Source organism: Trachurus trachurus (genome assembly GCF_905171665.1).
Source record: "Trachurus trachurus genome assembly, chromosome: 4".
In the NCBI taxonomy this organism is placed as follows: domain Eukaryota; kingdom Metazoa; phylum Chordata; class Actinopteri; order Carangiformes; family Carangidae; genus Trachurus; species Trachurus trachurus.
The window spans coordinates 24,956,115-24,975,220 of NC_139898.1; the positions used below are offsets into that span (position 1 = coordinate 24,956,115).

Here is a 19,106-nt window from a genome sequence, read left to right on the forward strand (position 1 = left end):
AGCTGACCTGGCGATAACTGGTGAAATGTTAATATTTGTTTTTTCACAGTGTTGTTTTTTTTATTTTTTAAATTACAGTTCATTTGTGATTTGGACTCTTTCTACTTTGAGACAACAAAAGTGAAACGACTTCAGTATCTGATGTTTTTTGCACTGAGCAGTCCAACACGTAGGCTATTATTTAAAAAAAAATGTCATGTAGATGAAGTGATAATACAGCCATTCTACTATTATGGAGTAATAGGCTATTACTTTGCCCAACTTATCAGTATAACATAAACATGGGCATATGGGGAATCTGCATTTTTTTTTCTGGTGGGAATCCAGACATATATCCTCTATTTGATCAGTTATGTGTTTCATGGGCTTCCACACTGTTACACACTGGGACGAGGCATATTGTAGATTCAGACAGAAAAAAAGTTGTTGTTCTTTTTCATTTTATTTTGGTAGTCTACTGCTCATAAACAACGTCTTCCTTTACACCAATTTTATTTTGGAAATCCCAACCAGATGTTGTGTGATGACGTCATTGTGGCTGACTTGACGGGTCTGGGCTCCGCTCACTCTCACTCTCTCTCTCTCTCTCTCACACTCTGCGGTTGCTGGTCGCTGTCATCATGCAGGTGGAATCTGCGCAGTGTGGCTCAGTGTAGGGATCTCCAGCCAGCGAGCCGCACAGCGCTCACACACACTCACTCTGCACTCTGTGTGGACTGTGGAGATCACACTGTGTCCACGGCTGCTGCTGCTGCTGCTGTGGAGGTGGAGGAACCTTTTTCCTGCTTTCACTTGATGATCACCAGGTTGTTTTAGCGCTTTTGTGTGTGTCATTTTCACACAGGGCAGTGATAAAGTGAGATAGAGAATATATGATAATAATAACAAGGCACTGTCATTTATCTGCTGGAATAACCACACGTTGTGTTGATGCTGTCGGACTGTTTTGCTCTCCTGGCGCAGTCCAACTCTGCTGGGGTCGCATAGGATGCCATACAATCCTATAGGAAGTGACTCCTCCAGCAGCAATTTCCAAGAGACGAGGCGGACGTAGTCTCTCCGTCCTGAGGGATCTTTTCGTCTCAATCACACGGACACGATGGAGGAAGGCAGTGTCAGCGAGGCCATCCCGGATCTGAAAGACATAGAGATAAAAATCGGCAGGAAGACCCCCGAGGGTTTGCTCAGGTGGATGCGGGAAGACGCTTCTTCTCTCCGGATTGACGCCAAGATGAGCACCGCGCTCGACACCACTAAAGAGACGGGGGGGAGGAAGAGTTTGGATGAAAAGATCAGGAAACTGAAGATGGAGATGGTAAGAGTGCCAAGGGTGTGTGTGTGTGTGTGTGTGTGTGTGTGTGTGTGTGTGTGTGTGTGTGTGTGTGTGTGTGTGTGTGTGTGTGTGTGTGTGTGTGTGTGTGCGTGTGTGTGCTCGGGCTGTTGGACGTGATAGACTCTCGTTTTCCAGGATGTGACATTCACTCCAGTCACACCAGTATTGAGCTGTCACACTGATGCTTAGCTCAGGCTGAGAGACTGATCCAGCAGCTCCCTGCTCCACTGGACACACCGACACATTCAGCAGCTGATCAGCTTGTCGTGACTCAAGCTTATACTGTAGCTGACAACTACTGTAGATACAACACACTGTGCCAATCCTAATCAATAAAGCGGTTAGGATTATTTTTTCCCCCTATTGTTAGAAGCTACTTTTAGATTTCCTGTTGTGAGGATAATCCCCCTTCTGTGTGATTGGTCATTCAGGTTTTCCATAAGTGAGAATGGAGATTAAATGTCCACAATGTGTTTTTTTAATAACATGAGCCATTGTTATTGTTCAGTGTAATGTGCAAAATGGTTATGTGCTGGTCTACAGTACATCCCATCTTGAGCAGGTACCTAACTTCCCAGGTCAGAGGTTCACTGCACTTAAGCACTATGTGACTTTGTGCTGCGAAAAGTGCTATATAAATAAAGAATTATTATTATTATTATTATTAACACTGGTACAATGTGAATATTCGGATTGTGATACAAGACATTGAAATCTCTCCTTACTAGTTCCTTATTCAATGGGATTGTGTTTGTAGATTAATCAGGTAACAGCAACATAAATTCATGTTGTTTATCACTGTGCACTGCTTATAGGCTACATTAGAGAGTTGTACCAATATCGGATTACTAAGCCTAAACAACACTGTTGGTAGCTATTTTACATGGAGAGAAAGATGTAAATGATGTAGTGATCGTGTTCAGTGATATATATGATCGGTAAAAGGATTAAAAAAACAAAATAAAACAAAAAGTTTTTTTTGGATCTGCCCCTTTAACCAGATCTGGACCAGAAATGGTTGGGTTCTTCCTCACTTTGTGCAGCATCACTCACCAAATTCAGTTTCTAGAATATTTTTTGCGAAATCTTGCTGGCAATGAAATAAACACTGGAGGTTGTAAAAGTGCTGGTGCACTCTCTGGTGGACAAACCATGTAATAACAACATCGTCATTATATTAGGCTAAATCGGACCAATCATTGGCATTTCCACCACAATTTCTTGTCACTTTTCCCAAAAATATATGCCTATTGGTACAACTATTACTACTATTTGACCGGCTGATTCATTGGTTTGGCCTTAAAAAAAAAAACTCACAGTTTGACTCAGTCTGGATATAGATTAAGGTATCTATAAATCACAGAGAATTATGATGATAAAGAGTGGTGGTTCAGTCAAGATTAATGATTAAAATAGATTTTACGAAAGGCATCAGTGACACAGCTGTTATCTATCATCTTGAGTGATGAAAGTCTTTTCATTCTCTCTCTTTTGGGAATTCAGATTGCTCCTTGTAATGCCAGCGGCTGCAGACAGCTGTGGTTGTTAGGAAACGAGTTGACCACTAAAGGCCTGTAGTTCTGCAGTGAATTCACTCTCCTCCTATTGTCAAGTGTTTATCACTTATCACTCAGTCTCAGCGTTCATATAAATGCATAATCTTTTCATCATGTAATTTCTATCCATGTGATATATTTGCACATCGTCCCTCTGAAGTATATCGACAGATAAGAAAGCTTATGAACTGCAATCAGTTGTTTTCTTTGGTTCATCCGAGGCTGTTCTTTGATTATTTTCCTGTGAGCTGTGGTTGATTTCTTCTTCCTGCTATACAAACACTGAAGCTATCTGTCTTATTGTTTACTTGAACTCCACCTCGTCTAAACACAGAGGTCTGTAGCAATATTAATGTACCACTCCACTCACTGTTGTGTTCTTCCCCTCAGTGATCACTGAATGTTGTACATTCCTGTGGCAGATGCAGGCGTGCACCCAGTCTGTGGTTGTGATGGAGCACATGCATCGCCACAAACCACCTCTCAAACAAAGCAAGCTGTCTTGTGTGAGAGAGCTGCTCCAAAACACGTCGGTTTCATCCAAACATCCAAAACACATTATCGGCTCAGTCACATGTTAGAAATAGAAACTTACTGAACGTTCCAGGTTTCTAGGTTGCTGGCGATCGAAATGCACTTTAGAAGCACAAGTCTGTGAGTCTTAAAGAGGAAACGGTGCTCTCCCTGTCTGTAACTCAACACTTCATGAAATAACATTATCAGCAGTAGTTTTAACAAGTTGGACCCTCTCAGCACTCGCTCTCCATCTTCCATCTAGATAATATTTTAGTGTTATTCATTTTTGTTTGATTTGTATTGAACATTAAAATCTTTGTCTTTGACACAAACCATGCCACTACAGGCTATTTAAGCAGATTACGCATTAGACATGTCACATTAATACAACTCAGTGGGGAAATAGTTGCGTGTCTCATCACATTATCGCACGACTGAAGTACATAATCAGATGTGTCACGCTAGAGCTGCAACAATCCCCCGATTAATCTTCACATAATGAATCAGCAACACTTCTGATAATCAATTATATGACTGAAGCTGTTTACATTTGCAAAGCCAGATCATCACTGTGAATACCTCCATAATCTACTGTACTACAACTGCAAAGTAATATTTGGGGGGGATTTGGGCTGTTGGTCAGATGAAACCTTCAACATTTGAGGATTTCCTGCATGCTGTATAGCTAATTATTAATTAATCAGTAGATCCAGACAGATTACTGTAATTGCTAATGACAAATAACATTACATTATGGTAAATATTATAGATCATTTTGAAGGTATTTACTCCCATTGTGTTAAGGCTTATATGAGTCCATACTTGAAGCGTGTCCTTTCAGCCCTCTGTCAACACTCATGCTAATACAGGTTGGAAGCAAAGTCTTTACATTTGTATTACTGTAACAGTCATCTGTCAACCACAGGTAGCACTGTGATGGCAAGCCGGTCCATTTGAGAGCTCTTTGTCAGTAAAAAATGGATAGATTTATGAAACAGCAAGTTAGAAGAAGAAATATATTTGAAGTCAGTGGTAGCTGTGTGCGTCTGGACTCTTTCAGTGACATTATCTCCCTTAGTTTTTTTTCTAAATCAGAGCAGACAACGGCTTATATTTGGTTTCCAGCCTTCTCATCAGCTTACATAGGAAACGATAAAATTGTCAGGCTGTCAGAGGAGGCTTACAGAGAAATTAACTATTGTAACCTCCAGACACTGATGTCAGTTGGTTCCCAAGTGTGTGTCTGCCCAAAGTGCCCAGTTTGAATTCGCTCGGCATCCAGAGAGTTTCCATAAATCTGTCAAGAGCGGAGCAGCAGACTGATTTGTTAACAGTTTTAGCCATTAATCTGTTCTGCTGCAAAGGAGGGAGGATAGAGAGAGAGAAGTGATAAAGAGCTACTGGAGGGGAGTGAGAAGTGTGTGCGTGTGTGTGTGTATGTGTATTTGTGTGTTTCATTCATCTCTTGGAGTGAGGGGAACGTGCAAGAGAGGACCTCTGAGCGTTGCACTTTCATCAGAAATCTGCTTAGTAAGATGTGCAGTAGTGCATACAGTGTCTGCAAAGTAATGCTAAATGGAAAGGCTCACATGCACACACATGCACATGCACACTCATACCTAATCTGGTAGAGTCTCTTTTCTCACTTTTTTTCAAACTTTCTGTCAGACTGAGAGACTCTGAGGAGCCACTTTCACGTCCACACACAACATCCGATATGGATGTTTTAGAGGAGGCTGATGTCTGCTTCTTTTTCACACTTTGCCTGCATATTGTTATTTGTGTGAGTGTGACTGTGCTGAGCTTTATTTTTGAGTCTGTTCCTCATTCATCTGTTAATTCAGTGCAGCTGCAACCACACAGCAATTCAATGCATGACTACTGTAGCCTTTGTCTACTGTAAGATCAAGAAATGTGTATGTACTATGTGTGTGTACGTGTACGTGTGTGTGCTATATTGTCTGTGACACTGCCAGAACTGCATTTACTAGTCTTTACAGTGCAGACATATGTTAGAGTGGAACAACCTGTCTTTACCTCTCATCAAATGTTACACTACAAAATTGTATGTAAAACACAACAGCATATAAGCTCAAATGGGAGTCGGACTTTCCTTTTTTTTTCTTTTTGCCTTGCAATTCTAAAAGAAACATAATAAGGAAACCATTTATTGTATGAAAGTTTATTTAATTTAAAACTTATCAATCTTTTTTTATATATTAAACTATCACCTGTCCCAATCGCCCCTTACAGCATTGAATGATTTGTGAATGTACAATGTTTTTTAAAACATTATAATGTGACAGTGAAGTTGACTTTTGGCCATTTGCATGTAAAATTGAATCGCTAAAGAATTTGTTTTGTTTTTTTGACCATCAAAGTGTTATCAGTACATCTTTCCCGTCCCAAGTGTAACACTTTGTTGAATCTGAAGAAATTCCCTATAGATGGTTTAGAAACAACTTTCGAGAGGCGAAACTTATGATTTGTGAGGTTACCGTGACCTTGACCTATGACCTATGACCTTTATCTTTTGACCTCCAAAATCTAATTAGTCACCTCCTTGAGTCAAAGGCGACATTTAACAGGATTTGAAGAGATTCCCTTGAGGAGCTCTAGAGATGTTGCCTTCACACGGCCAAAACCGTGTTTTATGAGGTCTCAGTGGCCTTGACCTTTAACCCCCATGGAAGGAAGGATAAAAATATAACATATATGAGAGTGTATTTCATTTCAGCTGTCCTAACACCTTGCATTAGTGTACTGTGTTGTGCTCTCTCGGTGCTCATGGCTCAGTGTGGGTAGGGAGCAGTTCACAGCAGTGCAGCTGAGAGGAGATAAATGTTGTTATTAGTGATCTCAGTGTTGCTTCTTCATCACTTTTAAAGCTTCTGTCTTTTGCATTTGTCTCCAGCTGTCTGACGGAAGACACACTCCACACTGATATAAACAGATTTACTGGATACAAAGACCAAACCGCAGAAGATTGGCAGTTTGCCACATTCAAGCAACACACCGCGCACAAGTAGATATAGTCCCTTTGAATATTAGCTGCCTTGAACATTTTATCCATGTTCAGCTCCTGTATTTTAAGATATCAAACGGAAATTGTTGTGTAATCGCCCAGGATACGTCACTTTCCTTTATTGTCTGTGTCTTCTTGTCTCTGAACCTTTTCTCTGTCACTCTCTATCTCTGTCTCCCACCTCTGTGTGGACGAATGTCAGTGCAGAGTCAGCTTTGAGTGCAGAGCTGCTGAACTTCAGGGACTCGTCTCTATCTAATCTCCAGTCTTCATCTGGCTACCGGCGATTTCCTTACAGATAATGTCAGTGCAAGATTGTCAAATTGAATCATTGCTAAACAATACCAGCTCCTTTATTCCCCCATCGCATTTTGTTTGCTACATCTCATTTCCTTCCTGTCTCTTTCTGATGCCTGTAACTTTACCAATGAACCTGAATGGACCTCTCAGATTTCCCAGCAGCTGGAGCATTAGGGTTTATCGAACGCACAAGAAGAAAACCACAATCAGGTTTCTGACTGTAACAATTTAGCATTGACATTTTGCTCTTGCCATTACATTTTGTCAACACTTGTATTCACAGTAAGTCTTTCATGAAAATACAGGGAGAGAAAGAGAGTGCAGTACTTCAAAATAGTACTTCAAAATATGGGCAATTTTTCTATCAATCTTCATTTGGTCTGACTTGGACTCTGAGATTTAATCCAGCAATTTTTGTCTACGATACAATACTGTAATAGAGAAACAGAATAGAATGAACAGGAATAAAGGAGACTGATAAAGATGCTGTTTTCTTTGAATCAAATAAAGAGACAGAAAAACGCTAAATCACAACAAGGACAACAAGGATGAGTTGATGTTTTATGCAGCATTCAGAGGTGAACATAGACAGATGGAGCCGGTGGGGTTCATGGAGAGAGACAGGGGCGACCTTCTGCTGTCTGCGAGAGACTGGAGGGACTCTGCAAGGACGCCGTGTGTCTGCAGAATACCCGAGTTAGACTAGGGATGTGAAATGACAGACAGTGACACCAGGGGATGAGAGAGACACAGAGAAAGAGACTGTGTTTATTTTGCTGGTGTATGTGAGATGGAGAGTGTGTTCGTGCTGCACCGAGTGAATCAGCAGACTGTTTGCTATGTAGCTGTGTGACATTGGGAAGCTGTTTTCACCACACAGGAGCCGGCTGCGTCACAGATCAGGCTGCTCATACGTCATCACAATGTACCGTATCATCAGTGTCTCAAATGACTGTGTTTACACACCTGGTTTGTCAGTGCAGTGCCGACCTAGACAGAATAAAGGATAATTCTGCTTTATTATAAAGAGCATTTCATTTTCACAGTCATTTATGGTTAAAATAACTGATGAGTTTATTGCTGTAATGGAGACAGATGGGTGTAAGGAACATGAGCAGTCAGCCAAAGACTGGTTGTAAACAAGCCAAGAATATTATTAGCACAGATCAGAATGATGGCCAAAATTACAAAAATGATACTCACATTGTATCAGACTTGAAGTTGATTAGAGATAAACATCTGGGAACCAAAGCTAGTTTTCAATAACATTTTGCACATTTAAGCAACAAAACAAAAGATAAGAGAGCACTGAGAGCAGTGGTCCCCCAAACGTCTCCAACTCTCAAAAATGTCCAACACTATATCAATACAGAGGCCAAATTGTGTTTTTTCAGAGTGTTTTTTATTCTAGTGTTAATGATAGATTCACAACATTTGTCTTGTCAGGAAAACATTCCAGAAGATAGAGAGTTATAATGATATGAAAACAAGACTCAGGACTTGTTTTCTGTTCTTGAAAAGTTCCAAGTTCGGTTCTGGCACTGTTATTTTTTGTGCATTTGATTAGTTGTTTTTTAATTTATTATCAACTTCCAGATGAATTTCCATGAAAGAAATGCTTTTTGCAATGCAATTTTACTCCCTTATTTATATTTGGAAACATAATTCTTTGTGCTAAATTGTTTGCTCGTAGATTTTCCATGTGACTCTCACCTGCTATTTTCTGAATAACAGAGGCCAGGCTTTTCTAGGCCCTGGAAATAACTGGAAGCATGCCATCTGATCCATCTCTGTTACCCATAATCACAATTGAATAATATTTTTCTTTCTAGAAATTTGTATAGGATTATTTGAAAATAAAATAAAATTTACAGACCTATGAAATAAAGCAACACTGCTTTATTTTTTTATTATTTTATAAGTGACATCTTACTCGGTTAGTAAAATTATAAACATTGCATTGATGAATATTGTTTGCCGTGCACATAGATACGCTATGTACCAGATATATAAGACAGAGAATGAGCTTTCCAGAATCCTATGGGTCAGCCAGGAGGTGCCTGGCCTCGTGCCTGAGAAAGGAAAACTGGAATCTGTTTGGCTGTGTACCGTTGGCTGAGAAGAAAAAAATGAGAAAAGATGATTAATGGCGTTTCAGTCCTGAAGGCTGCACAGTCGTGGACCTCCATCCCCCGCTCTCACATAAACTGCTGTCACATACAAGCCTTTTGGCCGCAATTTGACCTTTTTCATTTGACAGGGTCCTCTGTTGACTTCATCTCATAATTAAGGGCTGTAATCAATATGGAAATAATGAGATTATTAATAAAATGAAAGAAAAACCTCCAGCAACAGCAGCATAGCACACAATACACTACAGATGCAGTGCAGATGCAATTCTAGTCTTTGGCAAAAATATGAAAAATCTAATTATGGAAACATTTGCATATTCTTATTGTGTAAAATTAGGAAATATCTACAGTGTTGGTTGATGACAAAGATATAAAAAAGTTTCTGTTTTCTGCACAAACCCTAGTAATTAAGTTTGAATAATGAAAATTAGTTTTTAACTAATTAATCACCACAACAGCTCTTCCTCTGAAGGTGTTGGGGTAATACTTAGCCAGAATATATTTTTGAATCCAGCTTCTCCAGCACAGGAGAAAATAAATTATTGAATTTTGTAAGCAGCTATTTATTAGGAGTAGGATCTATACTCTGAGACAGGTCGAGCTCAGCAGAGCGCTCAGCTCCGTTAACACTGTGCCACCTCAGCACTGACAGGCATGGAGCTGCTTTTACTGCTACCCTCATTAGGTCTCCACCCTCTGCCAGCTGAAAAACCTCAAACCTGAGCCCCACCCCAAATGACTGCATGCCAGGCTGCCAACGGGTTCATAGTCTCACACACACACACACAGACACACAAACACACGCTATTTTGTTGTGTTACTTTCAAGTACAGTAGAAGTGGGCAGATGGGGTGTAACTTAAAGCCTATTTATATTCTATTTCATGTCTCCTCTTTAGCTCACTCCCTTTGTTTCTTTGCCCTTCATCAGATGTTGTCAGAGCTGTCGTTGTAATTTTAGTGTACAGTGTGACTTTGGCATCAGCAGATCTCAGACCACACAGCTCGTGCATTTACTTTACTGCAAATAAGCTCCTGTGTAAAAGCCAATTTTCTGCCTCGTGTCCTTCCCCAGGTGTCTTTTCTGCTTTTCAGCTAATGTGTGTTGTCTCTGTGTGTGTGTGTGTGTGTTCAGTATGTGTGTATACTTGTATCAGTCAGTGTGAGGACAAACACCCCAGGCCCACTTCGGTGACTCATCATGTTTGTGAGGGAAAGACATTGGTCCCCCACAAACTTCATTCTTTATGTATTTGGATTAAGACTTTGGTTTTGGTTTTGGTGAAATATCAAGATGCTTTGGTTGAGATTTGGGGTAAATTCTGGGATTAGGCATGTAGTAGTTATGGTTTAAAGTTGGGTAAACCTCTAAGACTTCATGTAAGTCAACACCATGTCCTACCAAGTCACATAAACAACCAGTTTAAGTGTTTGGAGATGTTGGATTGTAAAAAAGAAACAGTGTTTGAGCTAATGAATTCGCCCCAGTCAGCCATTGGGTGTGATGATAACTGATCATAATTTGATAATAGGATAATAGGAACCAATCCAACCCTATTCTATATAAGGATGCGGTGTTAGTCCATCTCTGTCAGCGGTTCCCAAACTTTACGACTTGCAATCCTGCATTTATGATTCCTCATCACAGCACATTGCTTGACTTTTATTTTCCTCTCTGACTTTTAAAAAGGTCTGGAGAGGTTTAAGTATCTATATTCAACATGAAATACCAAAACATTGTAAGGAGTTATGGAAATTGTTCTTTTGGTCTTCCCATTTATCATCATGTGACTCCTATGATTCATCTTTAGAGATTTTAACCTCCAGATTGGTGACCACTGATCTGAATCGGTTTCCTCCAGTGTGGTTTATCTAAGCACAGTGGGCATGATGCTGAGATAGAAGCCACTGAACTGGAGAGGACCCAGCTGCCTGTCCTGTCTGGTGGTGACAGATTCATACGAAGGTCTGCCACCCTCTGCTCACATGTATGATGACGTATGAGGGAGTAATTCATTTCTGCTCAAACAAAGTGTCGTCCTTGCAGAATGAAGACTCTCAGGTTCTTGAACACACGGTACTTGTTTGTTTTGGGCAACACAGATCGATGATCATGATCCATGACAGAGAAACCTTGCACACTAATCCATGGTGCATCATTGCCCCTCTGGTGGTTTAACCACAGACGTTAATACTATGCAGGACCAAGAAACAAGAAGCTTGGCAGCTTTCAATCAATACGTTTTATTGACATAAGTCAAAGGTCATAAGGACCCGAAATAAGAGCTACACAGAGACTCTAGAAAGGTCAGTATAGATCTGAGCAGCTTTGTACCATTGTTCTTCTACCTCTCATAAAACATTAGATCTTAATACATATCCTGCTTTATTACCCTTGCAATAACTTCAGTCTTAGTGCAATCTATAATCTGTGTTTATGGATATATGCATGGATTTTGTCTGGCATGACTTGAAGCCTTATTATATTTGTTATATTGGCATTATAAGTGTGCTAATTATTATGTGTATGTATTATATGTCCTGGTTTGGGGTACTTCACTTCAGGTGTGATTTATTACTGCCCATCTCAGTGATGATAAGTGAATTGGAAAATGTAGTGAGTGAGCAAGTTTCGCACAGTGTAGTTACTGTACATTAAATTAAGCTTTACTCCTTCTTTTTAAACCCCCAGAGGATTTTACACAACGTACTGAACTGATTTGCACTGCACTTGATGCAGGAATCAGGAATGAGCCAGCGAGGAGCCTGGCAAATTAGGGGGCAGATCCAAATCAGAAGAATTGATGAATTTTAATTTCTTTTTTCTGCTCTAATCAGCAGTAGAAATAAACCAGAACTAAGATTAGGCAAAAATTGAAATTCATCTTTGAGGGGCACTGAGGCAGGAAAAAAAAAAGATGAGCAAAAATGATGAGATACAAGGACTGACTCAAGGCTACAGCTTTAAGAGTGACTGGTTATCTGCAGAGAGAGAGGTGGAGATCACCAGGCCGAGCTTTGAATGCCGGTGCCATATATCACCTCCTGGCCCTGCGCTTCACCGCAGACCTCTGCTAATGTATTCTGGGGAGGAATTTTCCATGACTGCAGCCGTCGTCTTCTTTTTATTCTCCGTTTAGCTTTTTCAACCTCCCCCACGCAGCAGCAGCACATTGGAAGACATTAGCGGCTGTTATTTATGATTTATCATTACTTTATTTATTTGTACCAGATGACATCATTGAAAAATAAACATTTGATCAGTTTGCATCATTTAAAGGGCATTCGTGATCGTGAACATCCTCACATAGCTTTTTCAAGTGATGTGATGTTTTCTTCTTGATTCTCTCTTCATACTTTCCATTGTATCAGATTTCTGTCCCCCAACAGCCTCTGCTTCGGTGTTACTTCAGGTCATATAATACTTTTAAAACAGCTTAATCCACCACACTTTGCTACTCTAAACTTTCTTCTCCCTCCTTTATCTGTTTCTCTCTCGCTCTGTTTTCTTTTCTTTTTTACCTCCAGCTGCTTTTCCACTACCTTTACCTTATTTGTTTCCACTTGTAGCAAGCTGTATACTCAGACCTGCCAGCTTCTGTTATATGTTACTTCCAATTATGGTAATGTGAAGTGGTTTAATAGCATTATAATGGTGTTTGCACTGGTCTCTAGAGCCAAAAATGACTGCGTAAAATAAATATCTGCAGAGTCCAAACGGTTCCCCAGGTTCAGTGTGTCTGGTTCTCATATATAACTTTTTCTTTCTTATTGAAAACTGCCAAACATCCAGACATGAGTGCAATAAAAAACACAACTACTGTCTCCACGTATTTTCATCCTTATCTTCTTTTTTAAAATTTCTCCTCAGGCCCACTTGCGCTCAGTTGATGTGAAGATCTTGCAGCAGTTGCTGGCGGTCCATGAAGGTATCGAGGCGGTGAAATGGCTGCTGGAGGAGCGCAGCACGCTGACCAGCCGGTGCAGCAGCCTCACCAGCAGCCAGTACAGCCTAGGAGAGGGCCCCGACACCTCCTGGAGAGGCTCCTGGAGCAGCCTGCAGGACCCGAATGACAAACTTGACAACATCTCCATCGGCAGCTACCTTGACACCCTTGCAGACGACATGGATGAGTACTGCCCCTCCAGCTCGGAGTCAGTCATCTGCTCCACCACACCGCTGGTTTCAGAGGCTATCGCCGGGGGCCGGACTGGAGGCCCCGTGGCCACGGCTGCTGGGTTAGGGTTGAGGTCATGCACTGTGGCTGGAAGTGGGATTCGGCCTGGGGCAAATGAGAATGGAGTTGGGGCTGGAAGTGGGATGGAGGTGAAAGGTGGACCAGGGACTGCGGTTACAAGTGCTGTGATGGGGAGTGGGATTAGTGGGACTGCGACCGAGAAACCAGCTGTTCTTGTCAGCTCCTCCCAAACCAAGTCTGAGGGCCCCAAGCAAGATGCTCCTGTGTGGAGCAAGTCTGCAGAGACTGGAAAGGGAGCCAGCACTGTTTCTAAGAACAATATCCAGGCACAATCCGTCAAGGTTAACGGCGTCGTGGAGAAACCAGCCACACCGACAGGCAGCCCAAACCGCCCCAGCCTCACCGAGAAACTGGGAAACGGCCAGAGCCCCAAACTCAAACCTTACAAAAATGGAAAAATTGAGTTGGATACTTGCAAAATGAACGGCAAAATGCATCTGGAGTACGATGCACACTGGCGGTGGGTGCAGTCGCAAGAAGATGTGACGTTTTTGTAGGAGGGATAATACAGTAACAGTGGGGACTGAATCCACTATTAACCACTCCCGCTGTAACATCAAAGACTAGATGAGTGAAGGTTAGAGTGAACTGCTGTTATGAAATGCACATAGTGAGGCTTTCTTCTTTGAAAGACAAATAATATTTTTTTTTGTGTTGTGTTGTTTCCTCCTTCGACTGCACTAACTTTCTATAAAACATTGATGTCAGTAATAAGAATAAGGATGCACACTGCAGGATTTTAACCATACTTAGCCAAACTGGGCTGCCTCACACAAACTTAGGCAAATTTAACAATCCTGTGTCATAGTTTTCTCAGGGTTTTTCTTGGCATTCCCTGATTTAATTTAATATAATCTAAATTAACTTTATTTTACCCTAGAAATTAAGCACAGAGACGATCTGCTGGAGAGCTGAAACATGATTTCAGATTGACTTGTGGTATACAGTATCAATTAATGAAAAATCTCAAGATCTAAGGTACAATTAAATTTTTTTTTAATTCTCCCGTATTTATTTTATAGTGTACTGTACGTCCTGTTGAACATTTTATGGATCCTCTACAACAGTGGTTCTCAACTATGTTGTGTGACCCCTTAAAGAGGAACTATGCAAGATTTACGGTGAGTTTTTACAACAGGGAAAATATGTACTCCAAAACTATAGGGGAAGATCTGTAGAAAAAAAAGTGACCAAAACAGCAAAATAGCAACCAAACTTACATAGTTCCCCTTTAAAATGGAACAAACGTGGCCTCGTTTCACAGATTATGGCCTTATTGTGGTCATGAGGTGAGGACAGCTCAATCAGAGATTGAATTTTTCTCCCTGGATTTTTTTATTTGAAGGCATTTAAAAGAAAGAAATCTGGGAAAATACCCAATATTTCACAAAAATATTTATATTTCTTTAATTTTTCTCTGGATCCTTTGGGGAGGTCATGACCCCAAGGTTGGGAACCACTGCTCTATAAACATTACTATTTCCACCTCACAAATAATAGCACTGAGAGCCTTGTGTACTGCATTTAAGGTAGTAGTAATAGTATAAAACCAAAGTGTCCCCCTTATCAACCTCTCATTAAAATCACAAAATGTATAGCCCCCTTACTTTTGAACAAGATGTCCAATAATATAGACAGTATTACTTGTTACAGTGTTGACAAACATGTTAATTATAAGTGTTATGATAAAACTGTGAGCGTGTTTCTCCTCAAACACTTTCCTGAACAACAGAAGGGGACACAGCACTGACGTAGGTAATGACGTTTCCCCTCATTGAGAAATAATGTACCCCACTGTTAGTATTGGTGTTTTTGTGGAGCTACAGTAATACCTTCAGAGATCAACCAACCATCTGCAATATTGTATATTCACTGACTCCCAGTACAGCTACTCTCTGCATCAGGTACTAGTCGTGACTGGTTGTAGACAAATCCTGAATATGGCTGAATATTTTTTTTTTAAAACCAATATAGTCATCTGTATTAGTTTTTAAAAAGCAGATGTTGTGCCTGATTGGTGTAAACCTTGACTACATATGCCTGTATTCCCCCTCCTGAGATGACTGCACTGTTGTTGTTATAATAATCTGGGGTTTGTCTTGACTATATTTGCTCTCCTGGCCACTGCTTGCGTGTATAAATGGCTAGACCAACAGCAGTGTGTGTATGTGCTCTTGGAGTGTCGAGTGGTAATTGTGTTATGTTGGCTGGGTGGATATTGCATGGCCCATGTGCTGAGAGCTTTTATTGGTTGAATTGTGCGAAGTGTGCAGAAGACCCAACACAATCAGTGAAGAAAAGCAATATTTTTGGAAGCCTTTCTACTGGCTTATGTAAGAAGCCTCTTCTTCTGGAGAATGAAAATGAAAATTGTCTGTTCTTCATGACATGCAGAGTGTGGGATGAGTGTGTGTATGTGTGTGTTTGCCTGCTGCCTGCCTGAGCACAGCTGGCCTGTCAGGTTTTTTGGATATAAGAAAAGATGAGTCCCAAAGGTTTTCATGCGTTTTCAGCTCATTCGTCACAGTGTTACTACACCGCTTACCAGTCAGCAGTTTGTCATGTCAGTGCTGCAGGGGTAAGGCAACACATTTGATGAATAAATGGAGGACATATTACATAATCAGTGTACCGGTGCGTACGCTGCAGCTACCGTGTCAAATTTCTTTTTCTTTTTCTTTTTTTTTAAAGTTTGGATGACCTTCTGAAAGTTGACATTTAAAGTGAATTTCCTTCTTCCCATATGTGGGATCATTGTGCCCTTCATCTGTTTTACTTTTTACTCTTTGCTTTTAGTGCTGAGAATTGTTGGAAATGTTTCAGTACTGGTGCAAATCGATATTAGTGACTGTAGAGGCTAAGCCAATGCTTTAAGCCACTGAGGCTTTTCAACAGGAAAACATTGACGCGCTTTACTTTACCATGACAGATGAATGAAAAGTCCACTTGCATTTGCGTTACCATGCACAAATTTCATTTACTTGACATCCAAATTTACAAAAGTCAAACATTTCCGAACAAACACTTTCCTCACATTCCTCTCACCCTTAAAGTATTATGGAAGCAATTCTTGCCTTTTAACAAAGATTTTTTTAACCACATACCTGACTCTTTGCCAGGTCCTATCCTTGAGTTGGTGTTGCCAGTTTTTTATTGCTAAAAAACTGCAACATGGGTTGAGTGATTTTTTACTTCCCAAAACTTAAAGCAGGTTTCTTATTTCTAGCTGACAACTCTAGATTTTGCAGTCCAGTTGGATAGTTAGGCCTAGTTGAAATTGCTTTCTCTGCCTTAAAGTGTCAGAAAATGAGACTTTTGTTGTGTATTAACACACCCTGAGTTTATTTATTTAGTACAAACACTTTTAACACGAAGACAAGAGACTTTGAGGATCACAATGCAGTAACGTGTTCTGCAAATGTGATGTTAGCTAGGATAAAATGGGTGTCAGTGGCCTCTGACCCAAATCCAGTAAAAAGCGGCATAGGCTACATTAGTCTTAGGTGCACTGTGTGGTGGAAAGACTTGTTACAGTAGGAACACAACTTCTATTTCAATTTTATCTATTTATTTCTCCAATCCTTTTTTACATGTAAGCCTCATATCTCTCACTGAACTACAAGAAGTAGCTCAGCTACTTAAGGTACTTAGCTAGTTAGCCAGACATGGTTAAGATCCTTTGTGCACTGCTTCAATTTGTGGATAAATTCAAAGCTTGACCTGCTATTTCTGGATCAGGAGACTGACTTAGAAAACAGTTAATTAATGGATCTGCCTCTTTTTCGCCATTAAAAAAGTTAACTACTTGTTAACAGCTTGTGTGTTCATACAATGCAACTCCTTGTTACTTATTGACTCTGAGTCAACTTAGCCAGTCCATCTTAATTCACTCTCTGCTGGATCTCTCTGCTCAGAAACTCTATCTCTACAGGCAGCTACAGAAAGATGTTAAACTCAGCATCTCCATTTGTTTGAGCCACTGAAGTGTTTCCTCTCTTCCCCTCCTCCTCCTCTTGCCTTTCTTTTCATCCTACTTTCCACCACAGCACTGGCTTGATGGAAATGTTCAGTCTGTGCCAACACACACATCATGCACACACAATGCCCTCTCACTGGAGACAGCACCATAAAACCGGCACCGCAGAAACAGGCCTGTCCTGGAGACAGGCAAGGAAAACTGAGCTAAAACTGGACCTTGAACTCTGTGACAAGTTGGAGTCTTTTCCCTCTCTAAATACAAGTAGAGCATCTACTGGTCTCTGGACGAGTGATTCAGCCATGTATATCATCCAGCCACAGTATAGACATGAAGTCATTTGAAACCTCCTTCCTTCTTTAACATATGTGTTGGCTGTTAAGCAATGTTGCATGCCAAAGAGACTGTCTGTTCTGCTAGTTTGTGGTTTTCTTTCCAAATTAGCTGAGCCATGTGAAAAAAAAAAACAGTTTAGTGCAGGGAACAAACCTGTAAAACACATTACACCGAGCTATAGTGTGTCTCTCTGAAGATATAGTGTTGCTCATGATGGTTTAATGTGTTTTCACTGAGCACATCCAGTCTAAAATTGGAATATCAACATTGTTTTTTAACTAGTCTGGCAAAAATGAAGTGCCGAGCGCTGACAGTAAACAGGCATGTACAGTATGTGCCAGGAGGAATCGCTTGTAGTTTGATATTTGAAAGAGAAGGATCATAGTTACTGTGTGCATGCAAAAAAAATGGAAGTGTTACTAACTGGCAAGCTTGTGGGAAATACCTTTTTGTCAAAGTTAAGATAAACGTCTCTCCTCACTTTCCAGAATTTTTATAGGAAGTGAAAATGAACACGAGTCAAAAATATCCCTGCGTTCTTGTGAAGTCCAGGATTTATCTGATGCCCAGTGCTTCATGTGTTTGCTTTGGCTTCAGGTGCCAGGCACCCTCCAGCTATTCTGGGCACAAGACAAACAGCATGATTACATAGATGAGTGGATATCCACACAGTTGTCATGACAATGAGACCGGCCTGGTTTCAGCTCTAGTGGCTGCATGAGACAGTGTTTACTGCAGCAGCAGCAGCAGCACTGTTTGGGTAAAGGCAGGTGAGATAAAACAGATGACTCCTGACTCCAGATTAATATTAACACTGAACATTTAAGTGACGACTGACACCGTTGTGGTTACATTTTTCCAACAAGACACCCTTTATAAGAAATTGCCTTTATTCATCATTAATACTTTTAATTTAATAGCCTTTTGTTTTACAGATCCGTTTTAGGCTACCGAATGGAAATATTCCTTTTATTTGTCACATAATTTGGCCATTAATTTGAAAAAAGCTACAGAAAACTTGTTATTAAGTTATGAATAACTTAATAACAATTTTGACTTTATATTAACAATATTTTAACATTAGTCTAAAGACTCAGTGATGACATCCATGAATAACATGCACTTTAAAAAGTGAGGAACCCATCGACAGATTGATAGAATACACACACTTGACTGCATTATTAACACCAATAAATGTAATTGTGAATTCATAACACCAACAGGTCTGGCTGCTGCAAAAGACACTATCTATATCTTTAGAAGATGTTATCTATAAAACTATTTCTATTTCTATAAAAACATTTTAAACTCTGGCTGTCCAGGCATTGTAGAAATTTTATGTATTGGTCACTAAGAATAGTTTTTGGCCAAGATACGTTTAAAAAAAAGGGCCCAAAACTTGTGATTTCTCCCTGTTAGCTCACAACACTGTTGAACTCTCCCTTTCAAGTTTCACTTATTGCATAGGAATCAAAGTTATCGACTGAGCCAACTTTTGTTTGATGGTTAATGGGTTTTTTTGTGATGTCAGAGCATTAAAAAAAGTAAAAAAAAATAGGGAGTGTTGTGAGTCCTTAAGAAGTAGAAATCAGAGGTTAAACAGAAGGTTCAGTGTCAGCTTCAGATGAAGATCATGTCCCTTGATATTAGGAATTCAGCAGGTGTTTCATTTTA

The 19,106-nt window shown here is 40.3% G+C and overlaps 1 protein-coding gene across 1 annotated transcript; it reads left to right on the plus strand.

Moving 5' to 3' along the window:
• Positions 1-1,099: 1,099 nt before the first annotated feature.
• lurap1 (leucine rich adaptor protein 1) lies at positions 1,100-13,763 on the plus strand (the record flags this gene model as incomplete). Its single annotated transcript, XM_083970899.1, has 2 exons — positions 1,100-1,315; positions 12,733-13,763. 2 exons carry the CDS (start codon positions 1,100-1,102, stop codon positions 13,615-13,617), a joined length of 1,101 nt encoding a protein of 366 aa, XP_083827025.1. The 3' UTR covers positions 13,618-13,763.
• Positions 13,764-19,106: the final 5,343 nt, after the last annotated feature.